This window comes from Akebia trifoliata, chromosome 2, assembly GCF_017979445.1.
Source record: "Akebia trifoliata isolate Shusen 1 chromosome 2, ASM1797944v1, whole genome shotgun sequence".
Lineage (NCBI taxonomy): Eukaryota > Viridiplantae > Streptophyta > Magnoliopsida > Ranunculales > Lardizabalaceae > Akebia > Akebia trifoliata.
In genome coordinates this window covers 4,729,406-4,756,975 of record NC_141376.1, presented here as the reverse complement: position 1 = coordinate 4,756,975, position 27,570 = coordinate 4,729,406, and the positions used below count along the sequence as shown (strand labels likewise).

General features: G+C 35.4%; 3 protein-coding genes across 9 annotated transcripts; all 3 read right to left on the bottom strand.

Moving 5' to 3' along the window:
* Positions 1-26: 26 nt before the first annotated feature.
* Positions 27-8,816, bottom strand: LOC147408979 (UPF0496 protein 1-like). 4 transcript variants are annotated; one of them, XM_086424390.1, is made up of 2 exons: positions 7,153-8,815; positions 27-308 (listed from the first exon to the last, which is right to left on the bottom strand). In XM_086424390.1, exon 1 carries the CDS (start codon positions 8,285-8,287, stop codon positions 7,166-7,168), a length of 1,122 nt encoding a protein of 373 aa, XP_086280516.1. In that variant the 5' UTR covers positions 8,288-8,815; the 3' UTR covers positions 27-308; positions 7,153-7,165. The 4 variants fall into 4 exon arrangements, with proteins under 4 accessions (XP_086280516.1, XP_086280503.1, XP_086280523.1 ...); XM_086424377.1 differs by having other exon boundaries at positions 27-234; XM_086424397.1 differs by lacking the exon at positions 27-308 and adding an exon at positions 1,497-1,513 and having other exon boundaries at positions 7,153-8,816.
* A 2,794-nt stretch (positions 8,817-11,610) lies between these two features.
* Positions 11,611-16,816, bottom strand: LOC147408978 (uncharacterized). 2 transcript variants are annotated; one of them, XM_086424344.1, is made up of 6 exons: positions 16,658-16,816; positions 15,842-16,034; positions 14,196-14,422; positions 13,924-14,085; positions 13,426-13,741; positions 11,611-12,357 (listed from the first exon to the last, which is right to left on the bottom strand). In XM_086424344.1, the coding sequence occupies exons 2-6, from the start codon at positions 16,002-16,004 to the stop codon at positions 11,837-11,839; spliced, it is 1,389 nt and encodes a 462-aa protein (XP_086280470.1). In that variant the 5' UTR covers positions 16,005-16,034; positions 16,658-16,816; the 3' UTR covers positions 11,611-11,836. The 2 variants fall into 2 exon arrangements, with proteins under 2 accessions (XP_086280470.1, XP_086280477.1); XM_086424351.1 differs by lacking the exon at positions 16,658-16,816 and adding an exon at positions 16,283-16,559.
* A 1,878-nt stretch (positions 16,817-18,694) lies between these two features.
* LOC147408977 (UPF0496 protein 1-like) lies at positions 18,695-24,465 on the bottom strand. Of its 3 annotated transcripts, none has more exons than XR_015172274.1 (3): positions 23,221-24,465; positions 20,955-21,239; positions 18,695-20,890 (listed from the first exon to the last, which is right to left on the bottom strand). XR_015172274.1 is itself a non-coding variant. In XM_086424325.1 (2 exons), the coding sequence occupies exon 1, from the start codon at positions 24,312-24,314 to the stop codon at positions 23,253-23,255; it is 1,062 nt and encodes a 353-aa protein (XP_086280451.1). In that variant the 5' UTR covers positions 24,315-24,465; the 3' UTR covers positions 18,696-21,239; positions 23,221-23,252. The 3 variants fall into 3 exon arrangements, 1 of the variants encoding a protein (XP_086280451.1); XR_015172272.1 differs by having other exon boundaries at positions 18,695-20,877; XM_086424325.1 differs by having other exon boundaries at positions 18,696-21,239.
* Positions 24,466-27,570: the final 3,105 nt, after the last annotated feature.

The following is a 27,570-nucleotide window of genomic DNA, read 5'->3' as shown; positions in this document are numbered from 1 at the left end:
GGTTTTAATGAACATGAAAAAGTGAATTCTATTAACAGATCATAATATTAGTTTCTTATGAAGCATTTGTTGACAAGTATTCCAACAACATGAAGGTAACAGAGTAGCTGAAACTCAGAAAATTACGCTTGCCCATTGTTCTTGTTGTCTCTCTAACCATAACTTACTTTGCCTGAAGGATTTAGGTACCATACTATGCCTCACTCTGGTGCTCCAAAACTTTGAAGCTTCATCCTGCACCAATACAGTTATTTTGACAATTCACCTTACTGGCAAAGTATAAATTTTTTGTGTCTAGTTCGGTCAGCCTGAAAATGGAAGAAGTATTGTAGAAATGACAAAATATTGAGGAAATTTTCATAGAGACTGAAAGAAATAACAAAACAAACATTTAAAAACACTCATAATTCACCAAAATACAGTAAACAACCATATAATTCACCAAAATACAGTAAACAACCATATAGAGTGTAGTGCAAAAAGAAGATCAAAATCGTTCTGCAACACATTGGCACAAGTATTTGAGGGACAAATCGTACACAATATCATACATGAAAATAAGACATGAGTTGTCACATTAACTACATACATCTTCATACGTAAACACTTGTGTGAACGCAGTTCACACACTACCATATTGTTATTTTTTAAATATATATTAATAAATAAGAAATGTCTAACTATTTAAAACATGGGTGATTGAGTGTTTGTGCTTGTATGAGGCTATACTAATAAGATCAGAATACATCAAAATAAAACAGTATAGACATCTATCTAATCATAATTCTTTCATACCAACGAACGAATTTTATTTATAATTTTTTATTAGTAATAGTAGTATTATTTATAATTTACTAGACCTTTCTACAAGTAATTTTTTATTTTTTACAACTTTTATCAACATTTATTGAATTTTTCCAAAAAAATGAATATGCCGGACAAATTTTTCTGCTTATTGAAATATTTCCACTGAAATCTTGCATTTTAATATCTTAAAATTTTGGTTATTTTGGAGGAAATTCACTATTCATCAAAATATTTCACAAAATGAGTAGTGAATTCATCAAAAATATATAGAAAATGAAATTGTTGGTTAGATTTCGTGCCAAGCCCTGTGGAAAAGGAGATGAAAATACGTCTAAATTTAATACTACGGTTCAGGGTTCTCCTTTTGCAATTCCTTCAGTTGGATGTAACATACTAAATTTTTTGAAAGATGTGAAGTTTGATTAATATAATAATACTTTTTGATGACTGATCATCAAAAAATCGATAAAGATTAATTTGCATACTGTATGGTAAAAAAAAAAATTCAACTTATAGAAGTTAAGAGAATTATTGCAAAATGTTTTATTGATAGTAAAGGAGATCAATAGAACAAGCATATAATAACACTCGAGGAGGTGCCAACTTAGCTAAGTTGGTAAGGCTTGAGGATTGTTGATCCCCCGACCAAGGTTCAAATCCCATTGAACCCACGCTCACCCCTAATGACCACTAACCCCTTGGTTGCCTAGCAAAAACAATGACAATAACACTCACCACTTATTATCACAAAAACCAACCATTTGGAGCAACAAATACAACATAAGTAACATCCTATACACAGCCACAAGTATCCAAAGGATATAGTGAGTGGTCCATTTACAATCAAACATTAAAGACAATAGCACTTCAGGAAATAGTTAAATTTCACAATTATGTTTCACAGCCAAATTTCTGTACAACCTTAAATATGCTTTTTTAGCGTAAAAATAAAGGAAACTTGAGTTTTCCCCATTCTTTAGCTATTTTTTCTTCTTAAAAGTTCAAAATAAAAATAAAAAATGAATCTTGTGTTGATGCATTGAGTCTCGGTAAATCTGATAAATCTACAAATTTGTAAATTTAGCTTAAAATGTGTGAAAAAAAAATTACAAACATATGATAATCCACTGACCAACAATGAAGTACATAAGTAGATGTGTGTTTGATATCAATTTTGACATAAACAAGGAAGTTGTTCGTCAATTGAAAACCCTCAATAAGGTGGTCATTTCTCACTTAAGCACCTCTCAAGAGCAGGGAAAATGTGGACAAAAAATGGGGATAAAAATGTTTTGAATTAAATTGTAGAACAAGATACATTCAGCAGACACCAAATTTTTGGCTTTGATGATGATAAGGTATGCTTATGTCCATGAAATATTAGAATATCAAATCTTAAAGAGTAGATTTTTAGTTTTTATTTAGATTTCTGTTTTAAGGCTTTATTTTCATGTTTTTGGGACTTATTTTGATGTTTTATTGGCCCGTGGTCTTAGTATAATATGTAGGAGCAGTTTTTTAACTTTAGTTTGTTTTTTATTTAAATTTATTAGGGTTGGAAAATTAGGAGAGATAAAGTTACGAAAATTAAATTTATTTATTTGGTATTTTAGTTTGACTAGGATTCTTGATTTATTTTCTTTATATAGATTGTATTAGGTTTTTTTATTTATTAATGAATGAATGAAGATTTTCATAAATAAAGAATGTGTTTCTTTCATGGAGTGAAGTGAGTTCTCCACCATTTTTGGTGTGATTCAAAGAAATCCTTCGTGTGATTTCAAGGTTCTATCCTTCTACCGCTTTTCGTTTTTTCTCTAATCTTTATTTATTTTACTTTTTTCTATTCTTTTGTTCTTCTTGATATTCTTGATTCTTGAAACCTACAAACCTCAATCTAATATCTTTTATCCTTTTTTTTAACATTTAACCATTCTTTAACCCTTTTCATCTATCCTACTAAAATTGTCGTAATTGCGAGGAAAAAAATATATATTTTACTTTTGGTTTTACCTATCCTAATCCAAATCGTAAATCCAATTTCAAATCTTTAATCCTTACCCAAAATCCTAAATCAAATTCCCTAAAAACCACATATTTTCTTATCTCCCCTCATCGTCCTGCATTAGATTTGGTATCACAACACAAATTAGCAGATCGCGTTGATGGGAGAAGAACTCAACAAAGATGTTCTCAAAGGAGTTGAAATATATGTTGTCAGAATTACGTCGAACGCACCACTCTCAAGTATATTTTTGGATTCTTCGTGAACGTATTATAAAGGAAAGCAAAGAGCACAGGCAATCAAGTGATTCATGGTATGAATTCAAACAAAAAAACTTGTGCTCCAAGTGCAATCATTCTAAACACTTTAAATCGGAGTACTAAAACAGAGATAATAAAGTAAATGTGACGAAAGTCCATCATTTTAAACTCAAGGCGAGTAATGAAAAAATCTATGAGCCTGATCTAAGCGATAGTGAGATTGAGGAGTGTGAGACATCATTATTGGATCTTGAAAAAGATCATGAAGTAAAAAATTACGTTAAAAGAGCCTAAGGAAGATCTTTTGGAGATATCTACACTTTTTGTTCATGATGCAGTTGTTCCATCACTACCTCAAATCGACTTAATCATCTTAAACAGGTACAACGAAGACTTTACCAAGATAGAAAATCACAATTTGAAGTTAATAGTTCAACACAAGATCAAGACACGAGGATGAATATTTGCCAAAATGGATGAACTATAATTGTCATGATCATTCTTAAGCACTTTAAAACTCAAGGATAAATTTTCTCCAACCAGAGGAGAATAATGCGAAACGCAACTGATGATGAGAATTACTACAATTTTATTTCCCCAGTGGCGAAATCTTCCTAGTCTAAGAGAATTATGGGAACATCAAATTTTAAAGAGTAGATTTTAGTTTTTATTTAGATTTATGTTTTAGGGTTTGATTTTCATATTTTCTGGACTTATTTTGATATTTTATTAGCCCATAGTCTTATTATAATATTTAGGGGCAGTTTAGTAACTTTAGTTTGTCTTTTATCTAAGTTTATTAGGGTTGAAAAATTGGGAGAAAGAAAATTACAAAAATTTGATATATTTATTTGGTATTTTAGTTTGACTATGATTCTTAATTTATTTTCTTTATATAAATTGTATTAGATTTTTATATTAATGAATAAATGAAATTTTTTATGAATAAAGAATGTGTTTCTTTCATGGAGTGAAGTGAGTTCTCCATCTTCTTGTTGTGATTCTAAAAAACCTTTGGTGTGATTTCAAGGTTTTATCTTTCTACTCCTCTTGTTTCCTCTAATCTTTATTTTTTTTTCTATTCTTTTGTTTTTCTTGATTTTCCTGAGTCTTGATTCTTGATTCTTGATTCTTGAAACTTACAAACAGCAATCCATAATCATTTTTTTTTTTTTGATAAGTATAATATATTGAAAAAGGGAAAACAAGATACAAAGAGGCCGAGAAAGCCTCATAAAGAGCTACAAAAGAAAAGGAAAGCTACAACATCAATGATTACAAAAAGTGTCCCATCTAAAAATAAAATCGTCAAAAGTAATCCCCACGAAATCTATATTCTGATTGAACCAAAAGTATAAAAGGCCCAAGATCTCCAAGAAACCAGCATGAGAACTACCGATCTTATTATTGAAAACTCTGTTATTTCGCTCATTCCAAACCCCCCAAGCAATTGCTGATGGAAGCATTGTCCACAAGAACCGTTTTCTGGTATGAAAAGTATTACTGTTCCACTCAACTAGCAACGAGGAGAATTTACGTGGGAAGACCCAATTAATACGGAAAAGATCTAGGAAATTAGACCAAATATAATAAGAAAAGGAACAATGAATGAAAATATGATCAACTGATTCCCCTTCCCTCAAACATAGGGGACAACAATTGGGAGTGATCCAACCCCGAACGATCAAATTGTCCAACGTAAGAATCCTTCCAAGAGAGGCCAACCAAACAAAAAAAGAGATTTTAGAGGGAACAAACTTATACCAAATGATGGAACTCGCTGGAAATCGCTCTGCAAAAGGAGTGAGCCACTTATGAAAAGACTTGACAGAGAATCTCTTATCTTTAGCCCTTATCCATTCCCATTTATCCTGTTCGCTCTCGTTGAGATGGACAGTATATAAAAGACCAAGGAAAGATGTCACATCGGTTAATTCCCAATCATTAAAGTTTCTCCTGAACCCCAAACTCCAGGTAGAATTAGCCTCGCTGCGAATCAAACACTGCTGGATTGAGCGGTTCTTCTTCACGGAACAAGCGTACAAAGACGGAAATTGAGTAGCCAGAGGCAATGTGCCACACCACCTATCTTCCCAAAATCTGATTTTGTTTCCCATACCCGCTTTGAATCTAATCCCACTCTCAAAATCCTCACTCACTTTAAGAATCCCTTTCCAAACACTACACCCATAAGAATGATTAGACTCTCCACTATACCAACCTAGAGTCCTCTCCCCATACCTAGCCATAATAATCCTCCTCCACAGATTTTCCTTCTCCTCACCAAATCTCCAAAGCCATTTTCCTAGAAGCGCCCTATTAGTTAATCTCAACCCCCTAATGCCCAACCCCCCTTTCTTCTTCGGCATACAGATTACCTTCCATCTGACCAAATGATACTTCCTCTTTCCGCTCTTATCATTCCACAAGAAATTTCTCATGAGCCTCTCCAATCTCATTTCAACGGATCTCGGGAGCGTAAACAACGAGAGAAAGTAAACCGGGATGCTCGTAAGTGTACTTTTGATCAAAGTTATTTTCCCTCCTTTCGACAAATAATTGGCCTTCCATGTACTTAACCTTTTCTCCAATCTCTCTATCACATAATCATTTATCCTTTCTCTTAACCTTTAACCATTCTTTAACCTTTTTCATCTACCCTACTGAAATTGTCGTAATTGTGAGAAAATATATATATATTTTACTTTTAGGTTTACCTATCCTAACCCAAATTGTAAACCCAATCTCAAATCCTTAGTCCTTACCTAAAATCTTAAACCAAATTCCCTAAAACCCCCATATTTTCTTATCTCCCCTCACCGTCCTACATCATTGTGCTAGGTCATAAATCAACCCAATATCCAAAAAGTTCGATTAATTTACCATGGTAGAAAGCATGGCTTCATACGGTTCAGAGAGAAAGAGAATGGCTTCTTTTTATGCTTCTCCACATTTGTCTATTTATTGTTCACAACAACTTTGTAAGTCTTCTTTATGTAAGACAACTTCTCACATGTAAAGTATTAATTTACTAAAAGCTTGTTCATCATCTTCTTACGCTTGGATTGTTTTGCAAAATCAGTTTACTTGGTGAATGTTCACTATATTGATGGCCTTTCTAGATCTACTTAGTTTTTTCTTGTAAATTATTTTATGAAACATGTCGGATAATTTCACTAGGATTAGAGCTAATCTACTCAATTGGAATTTTTTTTAATGTCTTGGTGGGCCAACCTAAATTCTTTTAAGGCTAGACTAGTTGCTTCACATCTTGAACTTAACTGAAACCATTGTCTAACTGATGGGGAGCCTATTTCTTCCAACATATCACAGAAGTAGTTTGTATTCACTAATCATCCTCATTTGACTTACATACCTATATGTATGCAGATGGTAGGGATATATGAGCAATAGATAAGTGTACTTCGGTTTTCCTTTCATGAACTTTTTTAATAGGTTCAAGAGTGAAGGCAAGGTTTTGAATATATGCCATGTGCAACAGAAATATATGGATGGATATGTCTCTTGCCACCGTATTTCCTCCTCATCAGCTACCACCCTTCATCATGAAGTCTAAATTGCCTGCAGTCTTATAAATGTTATTGTGGATAATGTTACTGTACTTTTATTGCTCCCAGGAGAGAACCTTCTTCGCTTTCTTTCTAAAGCCTTCACATTTAACAATATTAACATAAGGAAAAGCATACAATGAAGAGTCAGTTGGCATTAACAAGAACAGTACAACTATTGGATTCATCCACATTATTGGCAAATTACATTTTCTAGACTCAAATAGAGAAACTAACAAACATTCGGCACCTTAATAAAATGTGTGATTGCTAGCAATTCAGAAACCAGATAAACGCTATTGAAGTGAAAAAAAAAACTTTGACTAGATTTAAAAAGAGCAAAATTCATAATGTGTCAAGGAACATGCACAAATATATCAACTATTTATTCTAATCACACAGATGGATCCAAGATATACTATTTCTTCCAATCACACAGAGGGATCCAAGATATAGCGTTACCAATCTTTTCTTAACCGAACATAAGACACCAACAGTTTTTCGAGCATACCGAGTAAGCTTCTTCATTTGTCGCGATGTTTGATAATCCTCTCAAGCACTACTGTCCTCGCCCTCTGTATATCCCGACTGCACTTGTTACTGTGTTCACTCAAATCATCAATGCTCTGCATAAACAACCCCAACTTTTTCTTGATCTCCTCTATCCCGAACTTCACAGCCTCTTCTCTAATAGCAAAATCAGCAGTCTGTAGCAGGGATTCAATCTCTATTTCCAATCGGTCAACAAGAACTCGGATGCTATCCAAGTCTTTAAGTGCAATGTAAGTGCCTGCTCGCATTGAGGTAATTAACTCCTTTTGCTCTTTTAATGCATCACCATACTTCTTCCAAAGTGAGTCAAACCATTTGCCCATTGATCCTAAAGGAACCGCAGTGGCAGCTGCGAGAGCAGACGCAACAGGTGGTGCAGCAATGGCTGCTGTCACCACCGAGCATATCAAAAAGGCAGCAAAAGCCGCAGCAAAGATAATGTTTGAGACCTTCCTCCAAGCCTTAACAGATTTGAGTTTCTTATCAACCTTTCTCTTCCGAAGTTGCAATTTCTTTAACATCATTAATTGCTGGTTATAAACACATCTGAAGGTCTGGAAGAACTCCTCCGTGAACGGGTCTCCAGCCGCCTTGAAATTTTTTAATTCCTCTGATGTCCTCGAATACTTTAGCTCATCCACCCCATCTTCCTCTTCGAAACGTTGGAGCGCAACACGGATGATCAATTGTCTGTCGCGGGCTTTCTTAAGGCATTTCTCCAAGGAAGTACAGAAATCTAAGGTCTGTAAACTATTCTCAAAGTACTCCTCGACAAGCTCAGAAAGCTCTTTGTTATTCCAGATATCTTTCTTGCAATCTAAGATGATCTTAACTACTTCTTGGTTCATCTCAAGCAAGCTTCCAGTGACTTCTTTCAGAGAATCGAAAGAGAGGGATCGAAGCTCGACACCAACAGCAACGCTGTTGATCACACGGTTCGTACGGGTTTGGAGGGTGGTGTCGAAGGACTGTAAGTCCGGGTCAAGCCTACATGCATCCGCATAAGAGCTCAACTCGGCACCGTACTCCGAATCGCTATTCGATTGGATAACCGAAGGCGATTCATCTGTGTTCTTGCTGCATTGCCCTCCCATCAATGCTAATTCAGATCCAAATGAGAAAACAATTGAAACCCAGATCCAATCTAGAAGCTCTGCTCCTTTTCTTCAATTTGGGTTTGCGTCTTCTGGAGAAAACCCTTATAATCGAACTAAAAAGTAAAAAAAAAAAAAAAAACCCCAGTAATTCAAGCAACAAAAAACCTCAAATGTCAGATAAAAAAGTGAACTTGATTTGATCTCTTACTTGGATCATTCATTCGATTTGTAACAGAGGAAACCCCCAAAATCGATGAGAATCTACTTATAAAAAAGAAACCCGAAACTTAAATCAAATTAACTCAAAATTTGAAGCAAGAGAACTCCTCTCAAATTCCTGGGGAGGAGAAAAATTAAAGAAAAATGAATCAATTTCTTCCCCTTTCTCTTACAGTTTAACGCGCAAAGCAACGATTTATAAACAGAGAGAGAGTGTGTGGAAGAGAACTAGAGAAGCCAAAAGAATGGCCAGACACGGAGAGATGTTGCCGACCGCTGACTAGCTGAATGGATTCAACGATGAACGCCCTCCATTTTAAATGACTAAATTGCCCTTTTATAACTTGATGGGATACTTAAATTGAATGATAGATACAGACGAATCCAAGATTACCTTATTATCATTCATTAAAAGAGAATCTATTGCCACACCAACTCAATTCATATGTAAATCAACAAAGATTAACTGGCATTAGCGAAAGTTGGTTGGTCAATAGCAGCTCTCTTCATTAACTACTTAAATAAGAATAAGATAAATATAAAAGCACAATGAAGTTCTCTAATTTCTTAATATTAAAAGTAATTGTTGAATAATTTGTCAATAAGAAAAGTAAACTGTCCTTAAAATTCATGATAATGTGTTTGACTAAAAAAATATGTGACTTTCATCAAATCTTTGGGCAAAGATCTATTTGGTATAATATATTTTCTAGAAAAAATAACAATAAAAAAAGACCCCTTTGAGCGTGTTATGTTGTTTGGCAACCACCCTGACAAAATTACATTATAAAGAAGTAGACCCCCAATTAGGAGGTCAAAAACTCTAAGATGGTCCTACATAATAAAATATATAATTAATTAAGTAATTACTATTTAATTATCATTTAATTAATTAAACTACTTATATCAAGTGTAGTGTAATCATGTTCTGACTTATATTTGCAGAAGTGTATAAACATGACTTATTCTTCACAAATTTGTTGATAATTTCATTTGTAAAAACCCAAGGATCTACAAAATTAGACATGCTAGTCGCCCTCACCTTCAATTTTTCAATTAGCTTCCTAAATTGCTTGTTTTGCCCTTGTGTCAAGCAGATAAAATGGCTTTAAAAAGTAAGGCTGCCAATATGAGAGTTGGACAATCCCAACCTCAAATGATCTTAACTATGATTTATTTGAATAAAATTTGAGTTGGGCCATGAAGAATTTTTTTTTTTTTATATATACTATTTACTTAAAAACTAGAACAATAAAAATAAATTATTTATTGAGATCATTTGATAATTTTGATTTTTTTCCCCCCCAAGAGATCTCATGGCTGGTAACCCCTAAGTAGTCCCATGTGTTCTATACCATATATCTTCAAATTCTTAGCCTCCATTTTTATTTCAATTTGCAAATTTAGTGCATTTTGGTACATATTGATTTTGATTTCTAATTTCATTTTGTGAGGGTCATAAAAACATGTTCTATAGTAGTGCTTATTTTGAACATTGTCAAAAACTTGTGTTTTTTAGTGTTGGCATGGACGCTAAGTCACATAGAACCAAAGTCTTCAAAGTACAAATAATTTCAAATCTTAGAAATTATTATTTCAATTATGAAACAGATGGAATGGCGAGATGACCCATTATGATTTTTTGATTGGACATAAATTAAAGAAACAGATTCTATTGACTTTGAAAGAAATACCTAATCTAATGAGACTCATACATATACAAATAATACATAGACTAATGACAAAATGATGCACTAAAATGTATGTTGTTTGTGCACAGCTGATTTGGCAAGTGCACAGAATCATAGATAATTTTTCTTGTGTATCCCGAAGAAAAAGATCTATGATGCTATACATTTGCCACGTACGAACCACATACATTTTATCGCGACTCGAATGCATTTAAATTCAACTTTTTCTAAAAGCATGGATAATCTCAAATTTTAGCACTAAAGAGACACCTTGACTTCCACCATCTTATCCATCCTGAAATAGGAACTATGTGGTGTTCCCTTTCATATTAAGCCATTAAGGTAGTCTGAATCAATTTGCCATTTACGTCTTAAGTAAGGGGCATTTATGTCTTCCTACAAAAAGAAAGATCACAACTAGTTACCATACAATATGAGACTAAGTGGTATTTTAGTAAATTTTAATTTTTAAGAGGATAATGTGGTAATTGTTTAAGTACATTTTCAGAACCGAAGACTTCAGGAGTCTCGAGTGAAACGTGGCAACATATTATTAGTCATTAATTGTTTTGGAGTTTCTTTCGAAAGATTCCACACTATGTCAGCCAGACGTCTTCACTAGTGGCGTTTAGGACATCCCTTCCCTCACCCATCTGCGAAGGTTCTCTTCCTGACTCCCACAAGACTGAAAAAATTTTCTACGACACATAATTACACAGAAGTAAGTCTAGTCTTACTAACTTAGTAAGATTTGACACATGAAAAATGTTGAGCTGACTTTGTGCAATACTGTACTGATAGATCTCTTTCCATGTTTCTAAAGAATGAAATCTATGGCTCTCTGTACATTGCCACATCAGCTCAACAGCGGGGGAATGAAGTCATTATAGCACAACTCTTTGACACATTTTACACGAGTAAGTCTAATCTTACTAAGTGTAGTTGTGACATCCAAAACCATTATACAAGGATAAAATTCTCTGAACTTCAATTTAAAAAATTAAAAAAAATCCTTAACAAGATTTATTTTTCACCGTTAAATTTTAATTTGGGAGTTTAGCAACAGATCAGTAGCCTTCATTTTCAAAACCTTGGATTATTATTTTTTTTTTTTTTGGAATCCGAATTTTTCCATGAAATCTAGAGAGCTGTGGGGGTTGGATTGCCAATTTGGTAATCCACCAATGTGGAGCTGTAGAAAAAATGTTTCCCAGAACACACGGCATATTTCTCATCCACCAATTTGTGGTCCTACCAAGTGGAGCTGTAGAAAAAGATTATAAGCTACTCACAGCCAAAGCTGATCACATATTTTGCATCTTATTAGTATTCGGGCAGGGTCGGGTTCGGATACAGTTCCACCAGTCTCAAACCCAAACCAAACCCGTCAATCAGTGACAGTCCACGACAAGCCTACAATAATTAGATAATATTTCATAAGTCCAAGGTATACATTTATAGTTTATACCAAATACCTAGGTACTAAAAGAGGTTGTAATTCTTCTTTACAATTGAGAAGAATACTAACATGACTATTGTTCTTCTTTTTTTCCCTAATAAGTGAAAGATATTTACATATTATTCCATTTTAAGAAACTGAACATTAATCTATATCTATATATATAACAATTATAAGCTAAAATGGCATGAAGCAGCAATATTTCTTCCTAAGCTTTGCCATCCAACCAACGACAGCTTTACCATCCCCAGCAGTTGCTGTTGCTGCTGCTGCTGCTTTAATGCTTTTGGATGACGATGCCACTTCATTTTGAGATATATTTGAAAGTCGTCCATTCACATCACCCTCACGAATTTTCTTCTCAATGGTCAAACCTGGAAGAGAAGTGTCTCGGACGAGGTTCTTGCCACTTGGCAAGCTGCTTCTATTGCTGCCAAGGAGAACGTTTTGTGATCTCTTTGAAGGTAATCGATTCATATCACCCTCGCGAATTTTCTGCTCAATGGCCAAACCTGGAAGAGAAGTGTCTCGGACACTTGGCAAGCTGCTTCTATTGCTGCCAAGGAGAATGTTTTGTGATCTCTTTGAAGGTAATCGATTCATATCACCCTCGCGAATTTTCTGCTCAATGGCCAAACCTGGAAGAGAAGTGTCTCGGACACTTGGCAAGCTGCTTCTATTGCTACCTAGAAGAAAGCCTGTCCAAATTTCAAAACAAGTAATAACCGAAACTTAGAATGGATACAAGAGCCGCCATGTTGCTGTTATTTTTATTACTTAAAAAGACTCACTGATATAAGCATTGAAAATGGTCCATTCTACTACCTCAGTATAGTAGTATTCACATGCAGAGCAAACTAGACCAACCATTAAGTATAAGCCTATATTACACTCAAAATGTGGCCAATAAAATCTTAATTGGTAATATAGGGAAACATTTACCATTTGCAGCGCTGCCCAAATGAGTGAATCCAAAATATATACTGCCTATGATCATTCATTCAGATTGATTTTTGATCTACAAGTTACATGTATGGTCTATCAATTGACAAGTCAATATTGCCCTGTCTGTGCATTCATAGCTGATGCACTCGTAATTTATAGACTGTATGATGGTTATATAAATCCCAGACCAGTACCTCAAGCTACTTCTGAAGCCAGGACATTGTTCAACTCGCCCATCTGGGAAGAATAACTAACGGTTCCTTACAAGAAATTGTAAGTTTAAAGAATAGTGGCCACAGAATCTTAAGATTACTAGCTGATGTAGAGATGCCCAAAAAAGTCCAAGTTCAGACCTCATTTTGTCACTCACTGCTAAACTTGAGCCTAGCATTCTAAGAATCTAGTACAAAGATTTATATTAACAGAGCGCAACTCATTAAATAGTGAACCCATCATCCCTCAATGGGCGATACATTTATGTCGCCATAATTAGTGAACCATAGTACAGCAGTGGGAACCATAGATTTCAACAAGTTTGAAGATGTTAATCAATAAATATTTGTTTAGTTAAAAATTTATATTTGTAATTAATTTTTTTTTTGGATTTTTTGAGTGAATCAATTCTCTTCACCCCAGATCATCCATTGGCCAGGTACGATTCTGAATTTCTGATCCAAAATCTAAGACTTTAAATCATGTAGAACTTACAATACCCAGACAAGATCGTGCACGATGCATGCCAAATAAAGAACGTGTGGACTGGGTGCCAAATAAAGGAAGCAACAAAGTCAACAAAGCTAAGACTACATTGATGGACATACCTGAAGATTCTGGCCTGATAACCACCTGATTTGGTCTGTGAGATACAGAAACACTAAATTTGCTAGCTGTATGCTTCTGCTGCATGTCTTGGTCATTTCCAGCTTCTAGTTGCCGCAACATAGCTGATGGATCAAACCCGTCATCTGACGACATGGTCAAACAACTTGAATTTTCTGAACTTGAAGAAGGCGATTCTAGATTTTCAAGATCTAGTAATTCCAAGTAGTCTCCATCAACTGGATAATCAAACCATGGGTCTCCTATATTTCTCTCAGGGGCTGCCAAGGTCCCAACTTCATCAACCCCATTGATCACCTACACAGGCATGAACAATATTGAACTGGTACAAGATAAAGAAATACAGCCATAACATAGCCAACATTTGGTTTTAAACCTACATGTGAGGTGTCAATAGTAAAATTCACTTTATCACGAAGATTTGGGGTTAGCTAAAGTACCCTACTCAACTGGAAACAAGAAATTTGAATATCACCTACCTGATGCCTCCTGCTGAGATCTTGTGCGTTGTGGTTGTTTTCTTCAGCATTTAGCATGATTGACTTGTCCTTGGCATCACGTGCTCCAGCTTGGTTGTGTTGTTCTTTGTGGTTTGAACTTTGATCATAAGTTAGAAATACTCTAGAAAGTGATCTAGAGTCCTGCAAAATAGTATGCAACCAAACCATTGGTTGACTGGTAGGTTAGTTTAGAATGTAAATAAATATGTCAGCTTAGAATTGTATAAGGGTTTGTATGTCCTTAATAATACCTGTATCTTGTTAATCTCAGAGACTCCCTTTCGATTTACTCGGTACTCATGCATTGCCCATTCAGTTTTTCTTTCATGAGGGGCGAGTCCCTTGTAGAATTCAAGAGTAGTTCTTGAACCAGTGGTAGAAGAATTAGCACGTATCCTGAAATCTTCCACTGTGGCCTTCCAGCATCCGGTTGCAGTAGTTTTAGGGTCCTCTGAGTTGAATAAGTACCAAACGTCCTCTGCAAACACCATGCACCTCCATAAGCAGAATTATCATACAGAAAAAGAGGGATCAAGCTGTTATTGCGTGTTATAGGCACGATAAATCAACTGGACCTGTCTTTGTGAGACAAGATCCAAAACTGAGTTAAAGAAGTCTATAATGGCTGGGGATCACAATAACTGGATGGGCTGACGACATACTTTCACTTCCAAAACATAACTGGCTCTAAAAAATGCAAGATCCTATCAAAGATCATTACATTATCTGTTGATATGGTACAAGTAGTGTTTCCTCCGCCTCGCAAAAAACAAAAAGGAAAAAAAAAAGACGATGCAAGGATTTTTAGGTGGCAGACGCAAAGACATAAAGTAATCCTTCTCCGTTGAAGTTTTCAGATTTCAATTTCACTGACATTCCACATTCCAAGTATAACTACAATAGTATCACATATATACTTAGAGTGAAGGTCCTACCTACATTTCCAAATCTTTAACCAAGAATATTTGATCAAATGTCATCGTTTCCTTCCTAAGTTAATAAGAGCTTTACCTTAAACGTGAGGAGAACAAATAAGAAAAATAATATCTTATGGGAAGGAGACGGATTGAGGAAAGAAGTGAAAATCATCTTCATTTCTCAAGATGAAGAAGGTTTGTGCTAACTAATACAATGTCTTGAACTAGAGAATCCTAATTTGTTGGCATTAGAATTTCAATTGAAACCTAAGCCAACAATTTTTTTTGTTGCTAGGCAAGCAAGGGTTAGTGGTCAGTACAGTTGAAGGCAGGTTCAACAAGTTTTGAACCCAGGTCGTGGTATCAACACTCCACAAGCCTCACCTTCAAAACCTAAGCCAACCTCAAGAAACTCATTTTGGAAACAGACTTTCCCAAGTTCAACAACAAATTCTACACAGTTAAAAATTCACTTATAGTCAAAACAACGTAAAACATCACAATAGCCATACTTTTTACATGCAATAACTTGTGTGTAGTGCACATACGAAACTATGAACATTACCATATAATCTTGATTTGCAATGTTTCTAAATACATCCTCATAGGTATGTGCAACATTGGCACACACACATGTCAATAATACATCCATATCGAGGCTTGTGCACTAATTAATGGCACTTTGAAAGTGGGAACACAAAATATACTAACAAGCCCTTTAGCTGAATTCCCAGCACAGGCATGCTCCTAATGTCGAATATCGACCTATATACAAAGGAGAAAGTCAGAGTCTTCTTCAGCCAGTGTTATAGGATTTCACACAAGCCTTCCAATCATATAAAGAGAGAACCATGTTACAAAGAAAGACCAAAAAAAAAACTTTTGTGAGAAGAAACAACACTTATGAGGATAGGCACACATGAAAAACGTAAAAAAAAACAAGCCATTATAATTTATAAATGGTTCTAATCAATACTTACGAGGTAAATTCCAGGGTAAAACATTGTGAGGGTTCACCTCTGTGATCACGTTGGATGGGAGCAGTGCCCCTTGCATGTATCTTTCAAAGGCCATGATGATCTCCTCATCGGTCGAATGAAAACCAATATCAGCAGGCGGAGAGACAGGGGCCGTAGGACACATTGTGACCCAATTGAAATGAGGACCCAGCACCTGTGTGTGTTTTACAAAGTTCAAAATTACATCAATTTTTTTTTTTTTTTTTAATATAAATATTCAAAGCTACATCAGTCATTCCACTTAGAATTAGAAAGCACAACAATTATAAAAGGAAGAAAAAAAAAACACAAAATCGAGCATTATGTTTACACACTGGTTACAACATAAATTCAAGAAATTAGTGGATCCAAAGAAATCATAGAAATAATCACCAAGAAATTGATTGCGATTGTATTACGCACACTTATAATCACTCAGAACCAACCATACATGTTTCAACTCGAGATACGTGCAACCAATTTCTAGGTCAAATTCGAGATAGAAGTTAGCCGGCTAGTAATTGTGTGTCTATCCAATAATAGAAATTGCCTAATTTAGAGGCTTAGGCACTATTCCATTCCTGGATAAGACCAAGAATATGTTGGGGATTTGGAGTAATTCCAGGACTAGAATAAACCTCCTATACACAAAATCGAACAACTAACAAGAGCAATCCAACAAAGCGCAATCTGTGTGATTCTAGAGAGAGAGAGAGAGAGAGAGAGAAGTGAAAGAAATAAACGAAAGGAGAATTCAAGAACGCTTCATAGAAAAAAGTAAGGAATTCGAATAATTACTTCTCGAATTGGCTTAAGAGGTGATGTGATTCTCCTGTCTCGCCTCCGTCTCCGCCTCAGACACTATCCTTTCTTCACTACTCCATTTGGCACTCCAAACCGAAGACTGACGACTGTTTACCTTTACTCTTCTAAACGACGCGTTGGGGGCCTTGGAACTTGTAAGGGTATTTTAAAGGCTGCTAACTCAACTCTACCCCATCTTACCATAGTTGGCTGCCTTTAACCGCACACAGTTAACACACACGTTAGCTTTTTATTTATTGGATTTTTCCCATCTCAATTGTTCGTTTGAGGGATTAGCTTAAACGTCATTTAACACTAGTGTTTTTAGGGGATAGAATTACTCCATTTGACCAGTCTTGCGTAAGCACGTGGTGGTACGTCACTTGTACAGTTTATAGTTACGTAAGTATAAAGAGGTTCTTTTGCATTAGGAAGGTTCTTCCGTACGGATATACCCCCATCCAGGAATTAGTACAGAGTGTTCTAGGTTGATATTTCTCTCCCCCGGAACACTGATCTATTCTTAAATTTCTTGGGTTTTTCAGATTTAAGGAATTTTCATTTTCTTTTTTTAGGGGGGTTACTAAATATAGTATTCATTTTATATAGATATTTTAGCATCATTTGTGTTTCTTTGAAGTATTTTCTGACAAAAGTAATTACAATTTTATTTTAATATTTTATATTATTGCAATTTATCAATTTTTAATGATTGGCACACCAACATTTACTTATGACATATCAATTAATGAAATTATATATTTCATCACAAATAAGACGAGAAACGAAAAAAAAAAAAAAAACCAAAGATTGAAAAGAATTTCAAAATCAATTAGGCATATAAAATTTGTGATGATGATAGTGTAAGGATCAATCCCTAATTTTCGTCAATTATGTTGTGTATGATAGACTAAAACAATATTATCCACCTAATTTGTAAGTTTAGGCACAACTTTCGATAAAATTTATATATTTTAAAAAGGGTTGGGATATGTTGACTCTTATGAATGACTCATGAAAAAAACATATGATTCTAACCTTTTAAACACAAAATCCAATAATTGAGATTTGTAAGTATCTTAATAACATAAATCTTGAAGATACTTATCCTTTGGATAAATCTCAATCATTGGATTTTGGATTTAAAGAGTTGGGATTATGTGTTCTTTTCATAAGTCATTTTTAGGAGTCAAAAGATCCTAACCTTTTTAAAAAAAGGATTTAGAAATATCATTTCATTTTTTATATATATAAAGAACTAGTTAAGTCTATTAATAAATTTAGTAACTTGATGTTAAGAGAATTCAAACTCAAAGTTGCCAAGCATCAATAATCAAAAGAGATCTCTTACATTATCCAGAAATTTAGAGTTACAAACTAGAGATGAGGCTCTTAACTTTTGGAGAGGAAAAAGAATAATGCTTGATGAAAATCATCTATGGTTCCCATACACTTTCACGTCAAGAAGTGCGATATGAGATTCCAGCCTAAGGTCAATCCAACACGACTCGAGGAAAAAATATATAAATATGGATGAAATCTCAATGAGAAGACATTGAATTAAGATATTTTAATTTGGACTACAAAATTTGATTAAAATCCCTAATTCGGGCATTGGAGCATATTTGTACTTGGACTATGCACAACCACCAGTGCTTTGTACAAGGAATGAAAGAAGCTAATTTGATTTGATCTTTTGAAGTCATTGAGAGGATGATGAATCATATATGGAGATTTTTGCAAATAATATTATCTAAACCAGATCTTACCAATACCTTCATTCTTTCTACTAATTAATAAGTTAACTCTATTTTCAGGATGAAAATTGCCAAAGGAAATACTCAACTTAATCAAGAGGCGAAGCGGGACCAAGTACATGAATGAGAGAAGGACCACAAGAACACCAAGTTCAAATTTATCTGATGTACTTCAACTTGATAGGCATAATCCTTTGTACTAGGTTCTAGGTCCAATGACACTGGATACATGTGTTTCCAACAAATTTCATGATCTACCTCAAGATGTATGAGACAAGATAATATTTTATTGATTTTCATGATAATGACGATACAAATCTCAATACACTCAACAATTGAATGTTAACCTCTAATTAATAATCAAAAAATAGAAAAATAATGATAATGTATATCTAGCTTTCTTCTCTCCGGACTTCACGCTTGATCGACTGAGAAAACTACTTTGATGGTAGGTTTGTTGTGCTTGATCTTCTAAAGAGTATTTATGTAAAATTCTTCTCTTCATGTTCCACGTTTTATCGATCAAGAACAATTTCTTAACTTCCAAATAAGGATTTTTAGGCTTGATCTTCTTTTGAATTAGAGTCTAAGTCACTCTTGAAGAACCTTGCTTCGTCTCTAGAGGAGAGCTTGAGAACATCTTTTTCTCTAAAAGAGATGATATAAGAAAATATCCACATAGGAATTTGAATTCGTAAGAATTATAGGTGTTAGTTGAGACTATTGGCCAGCTAGACCAACCTAGCTCATCTAAAAAAATGAAGGGTTAAAGCTTTGATCTTGAGCCTGCAAAGGTGGGGTTGGGCCCAAAACTCTTCAATCCTTCAATTCCGAGTTGACTAGGGGCCTAACAATTCCCTATCCCAACCCAGCCTGATCCGACCTGTTATTGTTTTTATTTTATTTTTATGAATCTATTATGTATAAATGTATTATGATTTTATAACAGAAGATAAAGCTCATTTTCTCATATCTCAATTAGGATAGATCTTAGACTCTTATTTTGATGAAAAACATTCTTAAACAACTTCAAATGATTCTCAAAAATATATGAATTAGATTATTAATAGAACCAAAAGTCAAGCCGAGCCCGGTCCAACAGCCTATTCATAAAAATAAAAAATAAAAATCAATTGGTTCAATGGTACAATAGTATAATTGAGAACTGATGCAATATAATATATGATGTAATAGAGAATCATACCTAACCATAAGACTTTCCTAATTTAGAAAATATTAATGGATACCACTGACCTGCACAATATTTGGCCTAATCTCTATGACTCTACCATAATCATCCATAAATCCCAAATTGCATACAATTTGTGATGAGATACACCGAATATTTATATTACATTATATACTTTATTACACTATTAATAAAGGATGACAACCAATAAATCTATGCTATTTTAGTTAGGACAATGCTGAAATAACATTAAAATGTACCTCATTGGGGACATTTATGACGTGGATGTGGGTCTGAACCATAGATACTTTCATCGAGATATCTCAGACGTATCTCGATGAAAAGCATCTATGATTCTGACACACATCCACATCAGAAATGTAATGTCCCCCACGATGTACATTTCAAAGTTATTCTAGCACGATTCTTTGGGTAATTCCCGACCATCAAAAGAGTAGAATTGAGAGGATAGGATCAGCAATTTGGGTCCAGAAATTAGGGGTACTCAAGTTGGGTTTGTTAAGAAAATTGTCTCTCTCATGCATGGGTGATATCCATTAATCAAATTGATTTGAGAAGAATCTGGTGTTAAGAGTAGACTAGGCTGTCACTGATTTCTACCTCATTTGATCAGAGCCAGTTTTACCTTGGGCTTCAGAACCCCCCACGGGCATGTTATGATGAAAAATGGTTTCGAATGGCTAAGAAAACAGAACAGAGATTGACTATTTCAAAATTTACATGCTAAGCTGATGAACCAATGGCATCACGCCATGTGTATTGAAAATTATTAAAATAAGACACTTAAAACTGCACTGAAAATTTCTTCACAAACCAATCACTGTTACTCATTTAATACACATGGCATCATGCCATTAGTTCATCAGCTAAGCACATAAATTTCAAAACAGTAAATCTTTGTTCAAGAAAACACTTACCACACCTATTTTTGGTACAAAGAGTTTGAGGATGATAACGGGTCCAATGAAGAGTGGGCCAGGAATTGGATCTGAAAGAGTGCCATGATCTTGATGGCCTACCTCTATTCGCTACTGCTCTCATTGGGGTGCGACCGATGTTGCTGCTATAGCCCACAATTTTGGTGGTCTACCTCTCCTTCCTGTCTTAGGATAGTTTGTTAGGCTCTTCAGTGAAAACTTTTTGAGGGAAGAAGGATCCCACAAACGACGCTAAAGTTGTAGGAGTATTTTTCTTGAGAACCTTCTGTCTTGAACTTGAGTAGCCTCTTATGGATGCTCCGCAGTGCCCTGTGAATATACTCTGATGCTCAAGTCAGTCAACAGTTGGACAGAATAACAGGGCAAATTTAGGGTAGAATGCGTACCTTTGTTTTTATAGACTTTTTATAATTACCTCCTGCTAATTCAGGCTCCCATGCGGTTGGCAGTTTCCTTATTGATCATGCCTTCCAATTTTAGTGAGATTTGGCTCTGTCCCTTTGCCACATGGACAGCAACCATTTTAGCATGTTTCTGATATGTTTGATTCTCAGACATTCTCCTACGTCTTCCTAAAGAGTGGGGTGTGCACTCGGAACGATGACAATGCACTCGGGCTCATTTACAATGCGTTCGGGTTTGATCAGTATCGTTTATGGGATTTTTATATCCTGCACTTACAAAAGAAAATAGCATTTCAGTAAATACTTAAATTTTATCATATATCTTTCACAGCAAAAATGTTGCACAATGTTAAATATGTCCTGTTTAGCGTAAAAAGAAAGGAAACTTGAGTTCTCCCAATTCTTTAGCTTTTTTTCATCTTAAAGTTCAAAAAATAAGAAATGAATCCCATGTTGATGCATTGTGGATCGGTAAATCTGATACATTTGCAAATTTGTAATTGTAAATCTAGCTTAAAATATATGAAAACCCATGAAATTATAAACAAAGGATTTCCATAGACCAACTATGAAACACACAACTAGAGGTGCATTTGACATTGATTTTGACATACCCAAACAATTAGATTAATTTTAACACTATGGTAGAAAGCATGGCTTCTATTCAAGCTTCTCCACATTTGTCTATGCATCATTCACAGCAAATCTACAAGTCTTCTTTATGTAAGACAAACTTCTCACGTGTAAAGAATTACTTTACTAAAAGCTTCCTCATCATCATCTTACGCTAGGATTGTTTTGCAAAATCAGTTTACTTAGTGAATGTTTACTATATTGATGACCTTTCTAGATTTACTTAGGTTTTTTATTGAACTTAAATTCGAAATTATCTTATGAACATTTCGGATAATTTCACTAGGATTAGAGCTAATCTACTCTAATTGGAATATTGTTTTATGTCCTGGAGGACCAACCTAGATTTTCTAAGGCTTGACAAGTTGCTTCCCATCTTGAGCAACCGAAACCTTTGTCCAACTGATGGGGAGCCTATTTGTTCTCCCACTTACCAGCACAAGCTAGTTCGTAACTGGCTGTATCTTAACCATCAGCATATGATACTAGTCCTACACATCACAGAAGTAGTTTGTACTCACCATACAATATTCTTCATTATAATCAGGATACCTCTATCTCAAGCTCATTTTCTTCACTAACTTAACTTTTTTTGCTGATTCCATCGTTCAAAAAATGATTCGCAGAGAAGAGAGACATTTTACATTTTTACCCATTTGTGAGTAGAATTCACGGAATACGATTGAAGTGTGTAAGAGGGGTTGTATATCATCCTCGCTTGAGTTAAACACCTATGTGAATGTAGATTGTAGGGATGAGAGCAATAGATAGTGTACTACAGTTTTCCTTTCATGACTTTTTTTAAAGTGTGAAGGCAGGGTTTTGATCCCATGTCTGTGGTATTACCACACGCAAATTTTCCCTCCTCACCAAAGTGGTACTTCAACCTTTCATGACTGCTGTTGATGTAGTGGGTGCTGGCAGAGTAAGGAACAATAGGTTGTTGCTTCCAGCATTACAGTGCACCATTGAGACATTGTCGTGTATATGCTATGTCCAACGGAAATATATGAATTAATTTCCTCCTCATCATCTACCAGCCTCCTTCATGAACTCTAAATTTTCTCCAGGCTTATAAATGTAATTGTGGACAATGCAAATGTACTTTTATTGCTTCCAAGATAACATTCTTCTCCTTAATTAATTTCTTAAGTCCACGTTTAACAATTTTAACATTAGGAAAAGCATGCAATGAAGAGTCACTTGGCATTAACAACAAGAGTAGAACTATTGGATTCATTCACATTACTGGCAAATTACATTTTCTAGACTCAAATCAAGAAACTAACAACATTTGGTACCTACTAAAAACAGAGACCGGATTGTACGCACACAAGGTGGAGGATTGAAACCCTCCTCCCACACCTCAACGCATGCCATGTAAGCCACAATCCAAGGAAATTTTTAAAAAAGAGAGAAATTCAAAATGTGTCAAAGAACAAGCATGGATGTATAATCTATTGACTAATGAATGATAAATTGTTGCTGACTCTAATTTATTTATTCTAATTACACAAGGGGAAGCAAGAAAATTACTTAACTGTAAATAGACACTATCTTGAAACAAAGAATAAAATGTACACAGACACTGATAGAGAATATCATATAAGTATACCAGTATAGAAAAGTTTTTTGGAGTTAGCTTCTTCATTCGTTAGGGAGCTTGATAATCCTCTCAAGGACTACTGTCCTTGCCCTCCTTATATCGCGGCCACACTTGTCAATGTGTTCACTCAAATCATCGATGCTCTGCATAAACACTCCTAGCTTCTTCTTGATCTCCTCTATCCCGAACTTCACAGCCTCTTCTCTAAGGGCAAAATCAACAGTCTGCAGCAGGTATTCATTCTCTATTTCTAATCGGTCAACAAGAAATCGGATGTTTTCCAAGTCTTTAAGCACGAAGTAAGTGCCACCTTGCATTGAGCTAAGTACCTTCTTCCGCCCTTTTAGTGCATCGCCATAGTTCTTCCAAAGTGAGTCAACCCATTTGCCCATCGATCCTAGAGGAATCGAAGCTGCAGCTGCAAGAGCAGATGCAACGGGTGGGGCAGCTACGGCCGCTATCACCACCGAGCATATCAGAAAAGCGGCAAAAGCTGCAGCAAAGATAATGCCCGAGACCTTCCTCCACGCCTTAACGGATTTAAGCTTCTTATCAAGTTTTCTCTTTCGAAGTAGCAATTTGTTTCGCATCATTACCTGATGCTTATAAACAGATCTGAAGGTCTGGAAGAACTCATTTGTGAACGGGTCTCCAGTCGTCTTGAAATTCTTCAATTCCTCCAATGTCCTCAAATACTTCTGCCCATCCATTCCCCCATCTTCCTCTTTGAACCGTTGAAGCGCAGCATGGAAGATCAATTGTCTGTCTTGGGATTTCTTTAGGCATTTCTCTAGGGAAGTACAGAAATCTAAGGTCTGTAAACTATTCTTGAAGTACTCGTCCACGAGCTCAAAGAGTTCTTTGTTCTTCCAGATATCTTTCTTGCAGTCTACGATGATCTTCACTTCTTCCTGGTTCATCTCGAGTAGGCTTCCAGTGAATTCTTTCAGAGAATCAAACGAGAGGAATCGAAGCTCGACACCCACAGCACGCAAGTCCGGGTCGAGCCAACAAGAGCTCAACTCGGTCCCGTACTCCAAATCTCTATTGAGTTGGATAAAGGAAGGTGATTCATCTGTCTTCTTGCTGAATAGCCCTCCCATCTGTGAAGGAAATAGGAGCAATCGATCCAATGGATTCCAGATATTAAGGTAATATTAAGATAATATCCGAGATATTAAGGTAATAGGATCCAATCCAATCGATCCGAGATATCTTCAACAACACTTGAAACGCTTATATCTTCATCTGTGTTGTGGCTTTCCAATGAAGAGGAGTACTATTTATAGGGCTTAACTCTACTATCTTACCATAGTCTGTTTTAAACCGCCGCACACAGTTAATTACCTATGATATGATTACTCCACCTTTCAAGGCCTCTCCTTATAAGACACGGTTTGGACGAGGAGCTTTGCGATAAGAGACTGAAGGGCCTCTCCTTATAAGACACTGTTTGGACGCTGAGCGTTTTTTTTTTTTTTTTTTTTTGATAAATAGCCTTACAAAGTATGACTACTCACGCATATAACAATAAATTCCATCCCACCTATACAAAAAGTCCTCGAAGTAAAATCCCCTAAACTCTTGAAAAACCTTTGACCAACAAAAGATAAGACCCAAAATATACATAATCGTGTCTGAACCGTCTTTACATTTTCCCTCTAAGATGCGCCTATTCCTTTCGAGCCACACCCCCAACAAATTGCAAAAGGTATAATACTCCACAACATCCTCTTTGGGCCGCTAAACGAGTAACCAATTGTTGACCACCCAATGAAGACGTCATTGACTGATTTGTGGCAAACATGTTGAAACCCCATATAGCCTAAGGAAATAAGCCCAAATGTCATGTGAGAACTTGCAGTGAATTAGAAGGTGGTCCGACGATTCTCCATTTTCCATACATAGCACACAACAGCTCGCCCCGTACCAACCACGCCTCATCAGGAAATCCATCGTTTGAATCCTTCCTAGAACCATCGTCCAAATGAAAAAAGCGACTTTGCTTGGCACTTTTGGACCCCAAATAGAAACATGTGGGAAATTCGGATCCCCATTATCACAAGGATTGGTAGAATGAATGTACCGAGAATCTTCCATCCTTGCTAACCGTCCATATTCTCTCATCTTCTCTTCCAGAACGTATTTCGATACTTGAAGCACCAGTGACTAATCTTCCAACTTCTTCAAGCTTTACCTCGTTTACGCCTCTTCGGATAAGAGAAGAGACTGAAGGCGCCTTGAACGAACCTTCAATTACATGTGCGGCGTTTTAAAGACTGAAGGCGTCTTGAGCGAACCTTCAATTACTTATGATTTTTTATCACTCTCTGTCAGCTCTTACAGAGTTGATGTCCTTTTCAGACAGCAGTAACATCAATAGAGGAAATTTCTCCGAGTACGGCTATACACATAAAGTTACAACGTGTTTTATCTTATATGGGCAAAAATATTTGGAATGGACTGATTTTTTGTGAGGATAATTTATATGGTGAGGAGATCATCTTTGTCAAAAATCAGTCTATTCTGAAATTTCTAGCCCCATGTTTACAAGTTAAAGAATTTTGGTCAGTCCATTTTTTGTAAACCACTTTTAATGGGGTTAAAAATTTTGGAATGTGCTAATTTTTTGTAAGGATGATCCCCTTACCATAGAGATCATCCTCACAAAAAATCAGCCCATTCCGAACCTTTTTGCCCATAGAAGACAAAAATATTATAATTTTATGAGTAGTTTTATATGTCTACGGATCCTTACTCATATATATATATATGGAATGGATCAAGGGACACATGTAAAAATAATGTAATAATAATAAATTTTCAAAATATGGGTTAGAAGTTTCGGATTGAATAGATTTTTTGTGAGAATGATCTCTATGATGGGAAGATCATCCGAAAAAAAAATCAGTCCAATCTGAAACTTCTAACCCCATTAAAAATGATTTAGAATGTGGACCGTCGATTTTCTATCAATTTTTGCCAATAATTTGTAAATCACTTTTGATGGATTTAGAAGTTTCAGATTGAATTGATTTTTTGTGAGGATGATCTTCTCATCATAATGACCATCCTCGCAAAAAATCCAACTCAATCCAAAACCTCTAACCCATATTTTGAAAAATCATTATTTAAATATATATATATAGGGAAGGGATCAGCAGACAAAATCTGAGACCAACATCCATACAAAATATCGTGGTCGTTGGATCACGATAGATTAAACGGCGCAGATCGAATTGAGAATTTCTAAACCCACGTGTGATTTAAATCACTTAAACTTTTTAGAAATTATAAACACCTTCCCGAACAATCACTAAATCATATCAAATCTCTCTCTTCTCTTCTTTCATCTCTCATCTCTTTCTCCTCAAACCCTAACCATCTCTATCTCTCTCTACGTTCACTCTCGACGACGCAGATCAGGCACAAATTAGGCGAAAAAAAAATCATATTTCAGCTTCTCCTCGTTTTGCCTTTTATAACTCAAACCCTAACCCTAAATGCAGATCAGATTTCTCTCATCTCTTCTCTCCTCTTTTCTCCTCAACTCATTATCGTTCCAGCCATTGCGACGAAGAAGACGGAGACTTTGGCGAAGTTCACCTCAGACTTTGATTTCATCTGCAACACTATTGACTTCAACAACAACGACGGACAAAATTGATACATGTTCTTGCAGGGGGATACAACACCTCGAGTTTGTTTTTACGACTGTGAAATGATGTTGAACCCTTGTTATCTTTAATTATATTGTGCAAAAGGTAAGCTTTATGATTTTCTTAATGCAGATTTGGTTGGCTTAGATTATTCCTTAGAATTGATACCTGTTCTTGTTATTATTCCTGTTCTACTGTATGAGTTTTCTCCTCTTTTTCGTGATGGTCTAAAATCAGTCAACACCCTCTTCATGCGTGGTTAGTTATTGCACTTTTCTAAATCAATACCTGCCTCATCGATAGTTTTTTTTTTTTTTTTTCAACATTAAGAGAGACTCGTATCTTATGTTGTTGTTCTAAGAAGCATGAATAGAGCATTTCAGTTATGTTGAGTACCTTTTGTTGTTGTGAACTCTATCAATTAAGCTAAGAAGGAAATTAAGAGAATGCTAACCTTCAATCATCTTTGTTATTCTTGGAAGTTATAACTATTCAATTCATTAATGCCACTTGTGAAAGGAGTTTCTCTATGTTGCACATGGTCTGTTATTTGCATTTTAATTTTATTATTAGTTATGGTCTCAAATATTTTTCCCCCTCTGGAATGGAAACAGGGTCTAGAGTGTTGGATCAAAGGCGTTTGTATTATTTGGAGTTATCTTTGTTTGAGGAAATACTGACTCGAGTTATTTTTATGTCT

Bases quoted from the DNA above. Each gene is read 5' to 3' on its own strand.
- LOC147408979 (XM_086424397.1), bottom strand. From the start codon at position 8,287: ATGGGAGGGCAATGCAGCAAGAACACAGATGAATCGCCTTCGGTTATC.
- LOC147408978 (XM_086424344.1), bottom strand. From the start codon at position 16,004: ATGTGTCCTACGGCCCCTGTCTCTCCGCCTGCTGATATTGGTTTTCAT. The intron at 14,086-14,195 runs GTATTATTAAGG...ACTATTTTGCAG, and splicing joins CTGAGATTAACAAGATACAG to GACTCTAGATCACTTTCTAG. The intron at 12,358-13,425 runs GTATGTCCATCA...AAATTTGGACAG, and splicing joins TATCAGGCCAGAATCTTCAG to GCTTTCTTCTAGGTAGCAAT.
- LOC147408977 (XM_086424325.1), bottom strand. From the start codon at position 24,314: ATGGGAGGGCTATTCAGCAAGAAGACAGATGAATCACCTTCCTTTATC.